Source organism: Zootoca vivipara, chromosome 9, assembly GCF_963506605.1.
Source record: "Zootoca vivipara chromosome 9, rZooViv1.1, whole genome shotgun sequence".
In the NCBI taxonomy this organism is placed as follows: domain Eukaryota; kingdom Metazoa; phylum Chordata; class Lepidosauria; order Squamata; family Lacertidae; genus Zootoca; species Zootoca vivipara.
Window position 1 is genome coordinate 42,180,742 of NC_083284.1, and position 12,673 is coordinate 42,193,414.

The following is a 12,673-nucleotide window of genomic DNA, read 5'->3' on the forward strand; positions in this document are numbered from 1 at the left end:
ACCCTCCACAGGCCACTTTTGAGAGGTGGTCAGGATCACCCACCTGCCACCAGGGCCGGCTCTAGGTAAAGCCCCGGTGGCGCAGGGCGCCAGGGCGCCAGGGCAGTAGGCAGGGCGCTGCACGGCGAAGCCACGCGAAACCATGCTGTGCTCTGCGAGGGCGGGGGCGCTGGAGCGATCTCCGCCACTCAGCGCCAGGGCGCCCGACCTGCTCGAGACTGCCCTGCCTGCCACTCACATGACATCACATGGCAAAGGAATCAGGATCCACTCTTAAGAGCATCCACTTCCTCCTTTGTGGTCTCAGCATGAATTCAAGCTATGCTTGCAAAGGAACATTTTTTTCCCTTTGCAGTCTCAGCTTGAATTCAAGCTGCAAAGATTCCTGCCATTAGTGATTATTGCATTTGGCGGTGGATTTAAATTCAGTGCAAAATGCAAGTGCCACTCTTGGAAGAGATGGCTTCATTCAGAAGTTCCAGTTGGGAGCTCTAAGTCAGGTGTAGGCAACCTAAGGCCCGTGGGCCGGATGCAGCCCAATCGCCTTCTCAATCCAGCCCGCGGACGTTCCAGGAATCAGCGTGTTTTTACATGAGTAGAATGTGTGCTTTTATTTAAAATGCATCTCTGGGTTATTTGTAGGGCATAGGAATTTGTTCATCCCCCCCCCAAAAAAATGTAGTCCAGCCCATCACATGGTCTGAGGGACGGTGAAAAAGGTTGCTGACCCCTGCTCTAAGTGGAGGCAATTGCCAACAAGGCACAAGGCATTTACATGAATAGCTCCTAAGTGGAACAAAGCAGAGCTTGCATTTGACACAAAATGCAAAAGACAACAAATATAAGTCCCGCACCAGGAGTACACTACTACAGTGTGTCTTTACAGCCTCAGCTTGACGTTCTTCGCACCTGCTGTCATATGGTGTAAGCTATGGGACAGTTGGGTGTGGCTGAGGAAAAACAGCTTTGTGAGTGATAGACCCCAGGAGGAAAGATGGAGCCCAGCCACCCAGTGAAGACAGCCTGGTGGTATAGAGGCTCCCTGATTCTGATACCAGGCCCAGTGCTCACCAGCAGCATAAGGCAGCCCTGTTCTGCAAGGCTGGATAGGGTGGCTTGCACCGCACACCTTGTGAAGTGGTACAGAGGCTGCCTGATGGTGGTGCTGGGGCGAAGCATACTCTTGGCTACTGCCTGGCTGCCTTTGCCTGGGAGAGTGGGCTGCGTCTTTCTTCCGAGGGAATACAACCACCCCATGAGGATAGAGGCAGCTTGCCCGCTCGGGTGAAGGCAGTCAAATGCATGGAACCTGACACGTTCGGTGCTGTTGGCTACTACCACCTAGTCCATCTTCTGGGAGTGGAGGGTGAATGGGCTATCTCTTTCTTCCAGAAGAAAGAGGTAGCTTGCCCACCTTCCCCACACCAGCTAAGGTGGAGGGAGCCTCGGAAAGGAGCTTGTCAGACTCCATCCCAGGGCTCCCTCCATCTTTGCGGAGTGGGGGGGGGGGTTGAGTGGTCTATCTCTTCCTCCCCCCAGAAAGAGGTAGCTCACCCACACCAGCGAAGGCAGAGGGAGCCTCAGAAAGGAGTCCCTGCCACTCGCATGCCATAGATCCAGAGATCTATGCCTAATCTATGGGTTTGGGAAATGTCAACAGGCTTTCCCGTCTGGATAAATGGGTCTTAACAACTGACTACTTGTTAGGGTTTTCATCCTGTTTTAAATGTGTTTGTGTTTTAATTTTTTTAAGAATTGTTTTACGTGTAAATTGCCTTGAAACAGTAAATTTAGAAGGCAATTAATATAACAAGGGTAGCAATAATAATGATAATAATAATAAAAAAAACACCACAGTATGAAGTTGTTTACTAAACCATAAAAAAGAACAGCCAAGGTTTATCCAGGTTTGGACAACGACCAACTGGGGTTGATCAGTTAGCTAAAACCTGCAGTTAGTTAAAAATGAAAGTGACTGCTTCTGCACTCCTACCCATCGCTATGCCAAAGGAGGAATATGGAGAGGTGAGCAGGCCAGCCTGAGGCTCACTCACATAGCACTAAACTGTGTTGCAGCTGAACAAAGCCATTACATTATGTGCCATAAATATGAGAACATTAAGTGATGTAAACTTGTGGCTGTAATATAACTTATCAGTGTCTCAAACGCGGCCTCATTGATCTGTCAAAAAACCAAAATGAATATCCAGTGTTTGTGGTTAATGAACCTATTTACAACACTTGTTAGTAAAGATCACATTCTTATGAATTTTAAATGAAAGAATATTAATTTGAAATATATGAATATTTATTCATTTCTTTCTTTGTTCTTAAATGCTGTATTTCAAGGTAGAGCCCGCCCAATGTGGCTTACAAAATGTAATTAGTTTGTATGAAATACAGGATAATTTAGATTCATATTCATAACAGAGGCTCAGCTGGAACTGCATCTAGGCATGATAGAGAGAGGAGTGCCTTACTGCTGCTGCTTCTCCCTCTGACGGCCTCAGCAGTTGCAGTTGGTAGTTAGACAGAGGAAGAATCTCAGCTGCAGCTGTATCCAAGAATATCAAAAGCTGTGATTTTAAACATTCCAGTATAAAAGGGAATACATTCATTTCTACAACCAAAATAGTTCATTAAGAACCCTGGGTGGTAAAAACTGGACATTGCACAAGTGTGATGTGTTCAGTTAAAAACTTGCATGTTGTGGAAGGATGAGGACATGACTGTCAGGTGGAAGGAATCACATATTTTATTTTACTTTATTGTCCATGGCAATAATATTCTGATTAAAAAAGGAAATAGCTGCTTTTTGTTTAATTGTAGAAGCAACTGTTAAAAAGCATTTTCCTTTCATCATTTACTTTTTATATGCCCTTAAGATGGAAATTGGGAATTTCCTTAAAATAAATGTCAAGTCAGCTTTAGCTTTTATTTAGGGAAATAGGAGAAGGATAGAGATATCAGATTTCTTTGATAGGCATAATTCATTTTTATCAATTAATCATGCACTTTCCTAAGGCAAGAATTATAACAGAATATATCATCCTGGCTTATTCAACTACTAAGTGAGCAGAAATGATCATAAGGCACATTTGGATATTCATTGCATAAAGCACTATAGCTGCAGTGATAACAGAAAAATTGCTTATGGTAGCCCTTGTGATAGTGAACAGTTCCAAAATCAGAGAAATAGTGGAACCTGTAGAAGTTCAACTTCTGCATTTATCCTGCATTTAGCTGGAAAACTAATTTAGAAAAATATGTATGTGCCATAAAAGTAAAAAGAAGTTAATAATAATGAGATTTAATGGGGGTTATTAATCAGTCTCATGAAGTTAAAGGTCTGACTTCATGGTTTCTGCTACATTTGAGGATGGCAAATCTATAGCATCCCTTACACTTGGGACTAAGATTCTAGACAGCAGGGCAGGTTGGACAAAGGACTCTTAATATTTTAGAAACCATTACCTTTGAACATGTCTCTTGCAATCTATTTTCCCTAGTTTGTGTGCATAGCCCAGCAAGATTATTGCCGCATCCTCAACCAAGTGGAGAAAAACATGCAGAAGGTAGAAGAGGAAGGAGAGATTGTTATGGTTAAAGAACATAGGGAATTGGATCGCACTGGAACAAGAAAGGGTCACATTGTTATCAAGGTAGATTTTCTATACTATAATATACCTAATGGCAGCTTATCTATTTCTTTCAAACCACAATCTTTTTGATTTATATCCTAATGTTATACAGATGCTATCTTTTTCAGATTTTTAAATGAGAAAACCCACCAAAGAACTATTCTTAATTGCTGTGTTTGGTGCTTTGTGTAAATCTGGTCCAGTAAATGTATCTTAACTTCAGTGAGACAAAAAAGGGCTCAAGCTGAGATGCATTCATGTGTATTGATATTTGAACATTTACATTTTATAGGGAACGCCGGAAAGGTTGACAATGCATTTGGTGGAAGAACATTCAGTGGTTGATCCAACATTTATCGAGGATTTCCTGTTGACCTACAGGACATTTCTTTCCAGCCCGATGGAAGTGGGGAAGAAGTTATTGGAGTGGTTCAATGATCCTAGCCTCAGGGATAAGGTTGCATTAATAATGACATTCTAAAATATGACTGTATTTTAATATACACTAATTAAACAAATTGTAAAGTGGTATTGGTTAGTTTAATTGGACAACAAAGCAGGCAGCATTTTTCCCTCACTGGAGATAACATTTCTTTGGAGGAGAAAAAGAATGTATATAATCTGATTGCCACCTATGTCTATTTCACTACTTGTAGCAGTGCATGTAGTAAAAAAAAAGGTAAAGGATCCCTGACAGTTAAGTCCAGTCGCGAACGACTCTGGGGTTGCGGAGCTCATCTCGCTTTACTGGCCGAGGGAGCTGATGTTTGTCCGCAGAGTTTTTCCGGGTCATGTGGCCAGCATGACTAAGCCACTTCTGGCAAACCAGAGCAGTGCACGGAAACGCCGTTTATCTTCCCGCCAGAGTGGTACCTATTTATCTACTTGCACTTTGACATGCTTTCGAACTGCTAGGTTGGCAGGAGCTGGGACCGAGCAACGGGAGCTCACCCCATCACGGGGATTCAAACCGCCGACCTTCCGATCAGCAAGCCCTAGACTCTGTGGTTTAGACCACAACGTTAAATGTACCCATCTTCATCTGGACCTGAAAATCAGTTTTAAAATCAGTTTTTGGGTTCTTCATCAGGAACTCCCTAGTGCAGCTGGTAGGGCTCTCAGCTCTCATCAGCTGTTGGGTGCTGACAGCCACCCTTTGAAATATGTTTGCAAGCGGCTTATATTCAGACCACTAGCAAATGGAATTTCAAGGGGGTAGCTTGTAAACTGATTGGTGCTGAAAACTAGCTTTCAAAAGAGCTTTGTGAGCTCCTTTCAGGTTGTCACCCGACATCATAATGACACCAGGTGATTTACAGGTGGACAGCCTCACCCATCTGTCAACATTGGCCAATGGGGTGGGGCAAAGGAAGGATCCAATAGACTAGCTAGGTCCAGTTCCTCAGCTGTGCACTAAATTTATGGTGCATAGAATTCAGCATCCCGAAAGATTGTTTCTAGCCTTTAATGGCTATGAAGATAAATATCTATTGACAGATCCAACAGGGTTATCCAGGGGAGGAGACCTCTGTGATCTGCAAAGTCCCTTGCTTCTTTCTTTCCATGTTAGGCAAAATATTCCTGCATTGCTGGTGGTTGGACTAGATGACCCTTGTGGTCCCTTCCAACTCTACATTTCTAGGATTCTATGTTTGGGTGCCTCAGTTTATGTTAGGTCTGAGAATTTAAGCAGTTACTTTCAAATTTGTGGCATTGTAGCAGAACAGGGATTTTAGAAACTTGGAGGGTAAAGGGTTCTCAACGGCACATTGTCGGAATTTCAGTTTCTATCAAGGTCTATTTATGGATTCTTTAAATTCATTGTAACGAAAGACTGCATTGAATTTGGTATTCTGTTAGTGCATAGAAGTGGTAGTTGTATTGATTCCATGTTATTAAAATCTATTTAATGAATAGTGGCTATTGGTAGTGACTCAGTTTGCTGACACAGCAGGAGCCTTCTGTTTCCCTTTTGAACTATACTGTAGTAGCATAGCTAAAAAACATATTACAGAAACATGCAAAATTGGAAATGGCCTTTAGGCCTTTTTTAAAAAGGAAAAAACCCAAATTTATTTTTAATCCTTTATTTTTGTAAGACAGTTCACTGTTTGGAGCAGGCATCCCCAAACTGCGGCTCTCCAGATGTTTTGGCCTACAACTCCCATGATCAGGACCAGTGGTCAGGAAAGATGGGAACTGTAGTCCAAAACATCTGGAGGGCCAAAGTTTGGGGATGGAGCCTATTGCTTCAGAAGCAATTCTTTTTAAATTGCTACCATTTCAACACTAGTTTTGTGAAGAGATATGGTGGTGTTTCTTATTTGCATAGAAGTCCTGTAGTAAAAATGTAGGATACCAGGTTTCTCTTCTCTGAAAAGAAGTACATGAAGGATTTTGTACAAATGTGAAGCTTTATGTTTAAAACCCAGTTTCCTGCTTTCTCTCTTTTTTTTAACCTGGTTGACTTCTAGATTTTTTTAAAAAAAATGTCACTAGATCAGATATTGAAGTATACCGTGTTGGGGAAATGTCTAAAATAAAATAGTTTTCATTGGGTTTTTAAACTGCATTTATATAAATAATTTATATTGTTTCTTTCAGGTTACACGGGTAGTATTGTTGTGGGTGAACAATCACTTCAATGATTTTGAGGGAGATTCTGCAATGACTCGTTTTCTGGAAGAATTTGAGAACAATTTAGAAAGAGAGGTATGGATTATTGGCAAAATAAGAGACTTGTTGTGCTACACTGAGGTGACTTTACATCTAACAAATGGCTCTGGATTATCTCCCTACAGAAAATGGGTGGACATCTGAGGCTGTTAAATATTGCATGTGCTGCTAAAGCGAAACGAAGAATGATAACGTTAACAAAGCCATCTCGGGAAGCCCCTTTGCCTTTCTTCTTATTGGGAGGATCTGAAAAGGGATTTGGAATATTTGTTGACAGTGTCGATTCAGGTAGCAAAGCCACTGAAGCAGGCTTGAAACGTGGTGATCAGGTATGTAAATTAAATTTCATCAGGTTGTTCTTGGAATGCCAATAGTTGTAGTGGAGACTCCTCATTGTTATGAATTGCAAGGATTCAATCCTTTTGTTCCTCTTTCTAGATATTGGAGGTAAATGGCCAAAACTTTGAAAACATTCAGCTATCTAAAGCCATGGAAATTCTTCGAAATAACACACATTTGTCTATCACTGTGAAAACTAACTTATTTGGTAAGTTTAAAGCCATAGGTTTAAGTGTAACTTTTATTATAATGCAATAGTTTTAGAATTGTGTTGCGATGAGACCAGGAGTACCCTCACCAGGATGTCCTTAAAAGCACGAAGACAGTTGTCCACTACTTGCCATCTTTTTCTGCAATGCGCTGCCATAGATGAGTATTGACCATGTTTTATGGTGCATTCCAGAACACATCTTTAAATTGTGCAGAACAGAATTTCCACAGGCAAAGTCGATGTGGAAAAAGATTCATTGAGGGTAGAAAACAAGACATCCACACTTACAATAAATGTTTCAGTCTTCATAGTTACTGCTTTATAAGAACAAAATGTGCAAATGTTATAATATTTTATAACAATGCAAAAAACTGATAAAAATATCATAACTAGAAATGGAATCTATTTGCTGTCCAACTTAGTTCAGTGGGGTTTACTTCCTCTTAAGTGGGAATTGTAACCTTCAATTACAAATGTTTCCTTTTGAAGTTTAGGAAAGATTAAGGTGAGAAAAGACTATTGCAGTAATGAAATTTAACTTCATACATAACATAATATGTAGGTCTGCATAATGTTTCTAAAGTAACTACAGCCAAGACCCTTAGTGTGAAATGATTTTGGAAGCAGTGTAAAGTTGCTAAAACTGTTTTTGGAAAATTATTCTTAGAGGCCTTTGTACCTCGCAGCATTCCTCTGAATATGTTGAGACAACTTGCATTAACTATTGTGTTATGGGTTTCCTAGATTTGCCGCTGTAGGATTTCAGTTGACCTTCTGGAAGGAAATATGCCATAGCCTTTTTCTTGTTTCAGACATAAATGTGCCCTTGCTCTTTAGCTGTGTATGGATTTTTAAACTCTCTTTATCAGGGATAAGGTGAACAACTTATTTTGAGGCTTAATTCTATGCCCAGGAATAGATATTTAGAAGTATCGTTAAGTCCAAGCATGGATTCTATTCAAATGTGAAATGCCACTTTGCTTTTTATAGCCTGTGCAAGAAGGGTATGATGTATTTCTTTTGAGTTTATTTTTGTATGTGTTTCCCGTCTTTTGTGCAGTTTTTAAGGAACTTCTAACAAGATTGTCAGAGGAGAAAAGAAACGGCGCTCCTCATCTTCCTAAAATTGGTGATATTAAAAAAGCAAGCCGTTATTCCATACCAGATCTTGGAGTTGACGTGGAGCAGGTGATAGGATTGGAAAAAGTAACCAAGAAGAGCAAAGCCAACACTGTTGGTGGGCGAAACAAGCTCAAGAAGATACTAGACAAAACCCGCATCAGTATCCTGCCTCAGAAACCATACAAGTGAGTGTGATGTACAGTTTTAAACTTGATGTATTAGTTATTGCCTTGTAATCTGCATCAGTATTAGAAATTTTTCTAAGATGTTTTATCTCTTGTTGTTTGTTGCCCTAGGCTCTATTGGGAGGAAGAGCAGGATATAAATTTAATAAATAATATCATTATCCAATAGCCAGTTGAATCTCTGTGTAGAAATGGTTCATGTGGAATGAAATTAATACACCAACATTTCGCTTGCAAAAAAAGGTTCCTGGAAATTATATCACACACTTTCATGTATTCTGGATACATTAAAAACAAAATCCTGAGCTTTATATATATTTAACATTTAGGTGTAACAGTTCCAATCTTGCTGGCACCTTGCTAGTGAATATGGCTTTGGTTAAAACTTCCGGTTGAGTAAGTTTGCCAAAGCAATGCTTATACTTCAAAAATCTGTAAGATGAATGGTTTATGTGGAAGTGAGAAATACAGGGGGAAATAAGCAATATAGGTCACGATAATATAAAAGCACTAAATACTTTTGTTTTCCCCATCACCGTAGTGATATTGGAATTGGCCAATCTCAGGATGACAGCATTGTGGGACTGAGGCAGACCAAGCACATTCCTCCTGCTCTGCCAGTCAGTGGAACACTGTCTTCAAGCAATCCTGACTTAATGCAGTCACATCACCGCATCTTAGATTTCAACACAACCCCAGGTGAGCCTTAAATTTTCATGGGTGTCCTTTGGGCTACTTCTGATAGGTGTAAATGGGTACAAAAACTATGTTCCACAAGTTGGGATTTCCATGTCTGCTTTACATAAAAATACGTCTTCTTTTTTAGGACACATAAATAGTCTGATCTACTGAACTACTCTGTAATACATTTGTACCATTATTATTAGTTAGCAGTTGTTTATCATTGTCACTGTGAGATAGTGGGAGCATGCAAACCAATGATAAAAGGACTGGGGTAATGGAAATGGATGTAGTTGTCCCTGGAACCTGAAAATAGTTGAGATGCAGCCAAAACTAAGTAGAACAATTCAAGGTAGAATTTCTGAATGAATATGTCTTGGGGGTGTAGGTAATAAGACAGGAAAATAATTTTCTCCAAACTTGGATTTAGGAGACTGATAAGGAGACACATGCGGTCAATGCGCTTCACATTTAATGAAAGGCCTGGAAGATACGTGGACATATAGATTCTCAGAAGCAGATAGATCCAGTATAAGTGAACAGTATACAAAGTATTGCTTATTTATAAACAGGAGAAATATTGTTTGATATTACTTTGTTGATGATTACATACTAGTATTATTATCTATTATTTTATCTATTGAAAACCCTTTTTATACCACCTGTCATAAAAATACACATACCGGGACAGTTTACAACCAAATAAAATGGTACATGCTCATTAAAATCACTTCTAGTATACACTGCTAGGCATTTTTCTTCAGTGGTGTTTGTTTTTGAATTGGTTTCTTGTACTCTATTTATTTAACATTAACGTATAATGCTCCCTTGAGGGCTTTAAAGAAAGTTGGGCTATAATCTTAAGCCACAATGCATACTTGAAGCTTCAGAAAATGTAGTCTCAATAGTTTTCTCGTTACTTTGGACTGTGTTGGAGATGGGGGAGGCATTCAGGAAATCGAATGTACTAGAGCAGAAAGAACTCAACCTGTCAGAATTGCTGTTCCGTAGAGCTTGGAGGAGCCGAGTTGTGCTTAGGGAGGAACAAAAAAAAAATGCTTGCTGTGTTAAGTGGATTTGTAAATCAACATTTTAGTATGGGGATGTTCATGGCAATAGGGACCATGAACTTGCAATAACACTTTCCTATGCAATTGTTCTGTAAGTTGAAAAAGTCAAATCCAAGCTTTGATATCCTTTTCAGTGTTTTGCCAGACTGGCATTTTAAACCAGAGAATAGATTACTGCCTTGCCTTTTTTTTTTCGGCCTTCCTGTAAGCTTCAGGTTGCAACCTTATGTAAGATGTTTACTAGAGGTTACATTTTCCTTAGTTGAATTTGTTAAGAGGAAATGTGCAGTTCAGGTAGAAAGGTCTTTACAAATTAGTTGAGCAAAGGTTTAATATATTAAGATATAAAGAGGTTCACACACCTACAAATGCAATCATACATGCCAACTATTCCATCTCAGTCTTATAGGGAAGCCACTTGAAGGAAAGCAATCCCCAGCAGACCTCAAATATATCCTAATCTGCACTTAAATTTCACAGTGGGTGGAGATGTAGTTGTGATGCATCTGGAGTTAGGAAGAAAAGGGGAGAGAACTGGTAGAAATGGTAACCAGTGATTTGGTAACATTTCTATAGAACTAAGGGGGAGGTATTGAAGATGAAGTAGGGGAGGATAATCAAGAGCAGGCAAGGAAGTGAACGGGTACAATATGGTTTTATCCCTTGTTGTTGGGGAAGTTGATTGGGAGTTGATTGTGTGATGAGGTTTGTTTATTAGTGCAGAAACCAGCAAGTAAAGAGCGGGTGAGAGGGCTGAACATTGCTCTCTTCGTACAGCCTACTGTTCTTGTTCACACAATAGGTAGGAGGCAAAAACAACAAAGTGCCAGCTTCATTTCAACAAAAGGCAGCTGTAGGTTTTGTGTGTGTGTTTGGCTTTGCAAAATATGGACACCCCCCCCCCCGGGCAGGTGAAAAGAGCAGGGGAATAAGGGACTTTATTTGGGGCGAGGGTTAAATCTGCACCCATACTTTACACCATACTACATTTTTATGATTTCTAGTGCTACCTTTTTTATTTGAGATTAACAGCAATAAGTAAAAATAAACTTGCTTATGGCATCCATTATACCTCCAATATTAACCTCTCCCCTTTTGTTGTTTCTTGTTTGAATTGTGTCATTTTTCTTGATTGCCATTGTCAATCACTCAACGTACTGTATACAGTATTTTAAGAGGAAGGAATCTGAAATGTTTTTTGTGTTTATAGATGAATAATTGGTACAAACCTGATGACACAACCTTTTCTCTTGATTACTTACGTAATTACTTCAATAAACAGAGTTTTGAAGAAACATTAAAAGTTATTGGTTGACCTGGACACCTTCCTTTCAGTTTGAAACAATAATATTTGATAAGTGCTAAGAAATAAAGGTCCATCACTAGCAAGCTAAAAAATTGGGGCCATACAGACACTAATTAGTATTTAGAGTGTCTTGTAGGGCAACTATTGAGGCAGGCATACTTTGGTTTATGAACTCATAATGACTTAAAATGAAGGTTACTTAATCACTCATGCCCTCTCCTATTTGAAGTTGGCTTGGTTCAGTATACTATGGTATACTATTTTCATGTCCCCAATGGAATGGAGGGAGGGGCAAGTTTGAGGCTCATTCATTTAAGAATAAACTGCAATTTATTAGCATGTCAGTAGTATCAAAGCTGAACGCACTGATTAAATACTTTGTGGTTAGCAATTTATAAAAGTTTACAGCTCAAAGCCAGCATGTTGGTCCATTTTGCTTTGCTTGGAAATGACTTCTGATCATACCGGTAGGCAGAAAAAAGGATGATGATCCCAAAGAAGGGTAGTGACTAGAACAATTTCACAGGAACAAGATGGCAACTAACGAAAATTAAGTGTGTATCTGTCCCTATTCAGGCACTGACTGAAAAATAAATAATTTTACTCTATTATATGGTTTATATGCTGTAATAGGATTTCCCCCCTCCCTACAGATTTACCAGACCAGGTTCTGAGGGTTTTTAAGGCAGACCAACAAAGCCGCTACATTATGATCAGTAAGGACACAACTGCAAAGGAAGTGGTTATTCAAGCAATCCGAGAGTTTGCTCTAACCACCACCCCAGATGCATATTCTTTATGTGAAGTTTCAGTCACTCCAGAGGGAGTAATCAAGCAGAGGAGGCTTCCAGATCAACTTTCCAAGCTTGCTGACAGAATACAGCTTAGTGGAAGGTGAGACTTGTATATCATCTGCCATTTCAGAATATAATTGAATGTACTTCTTAAATATACTGATTTTTAAATTCTAAACAAGCTATCTTTGCTTTCCATTACTATTAGTATTTACATTTCTAGAAAACTTTATTCCCTCTTCCCCCCTCTCCCAGGTATTATCTGAAGAACAACATGGAGACAGAAACCTTGTGTTCAGATGAAGATGCTCAGGAATTGCTGAGAGAGAGTCAAATTTCTTTATTGCAACTCAGTACTGTTGAGGTGGCAACCCAACTCTCTATGCGTAACTTTGAACTGTTCCGTAACATTGAACCTACAGAATACATAGATGACTTGTTTAAACTGAAATCTAAGTCTAGCTGTACTAACTTGAAAAAGTTTGAAGAGGTAATAAACCAAGAAACCTTTTGGGTGGCATCTGAGATTCTGCGAGAAACCAACCAGCTGAAAAGGATGAAGATAATTAAGCACTTCATTAAGATAGCATTGCACTGCAGGGAATGCAAGAACTTCAACTCCATGTTTGCAATAATAAGGTAAACAAG

General features: G+C 39.6%; 1 protein-coding gene across 5 annotated transcripts in view; it reads left to right on the forward strand.

Moving 5' to 3' along the window:
* The window catches only part of RAPGEF2 (Rap guanine nucleotide exchange factor 2), a 165,477-nt gene that overhangs the window by 134,842 nt on the left and 17,962 nt on the right, over positions 1 to 12,673 (forward strand). For all 5 annotated transcript variants that reach the window (XM_035111547.2, XM_035111550.2, XM_035111549.2 and 2 more), the window contains 9 exons: positions 3,510 to 3,662; positions 3,934 to 4,098; positions 6,246 to 6,353; positions 6,443 to 6,646; positions 6,756 to 6,864; positions 7,928 to 8,174; positions 8,716 to 8,873; positions 11,885 to 12,125; positions 12,281 to 12,664. In XM_035111547.2, the coding sequence (XP_034967438.2) occupies positions 3,510 to 3,662; positions 3,934 to 4,098; positions 6,246 to 6,353; positions 6,443 to 6,646; positions 6,756 to 6,864; positions 7,928 to 8,174; positions 8,716 to 8,873; positions 11,885 to 12,125; positions 12,281 to 12,664 (1,769 nt within the window). The remainder of the gene's footprint in view (positions 1 to 3,509; positions 3,663 to 3,933; positions 4,099 to 6,245; positions 6,354 to 6,442; positions 6,647 to 6,755; positions 6,865 to 7,927; positions 8,175 to 8,715; positions 8,874 to 11,884; positions 12,126 to 12,280; positions 12,665 to 12,673) is intronic.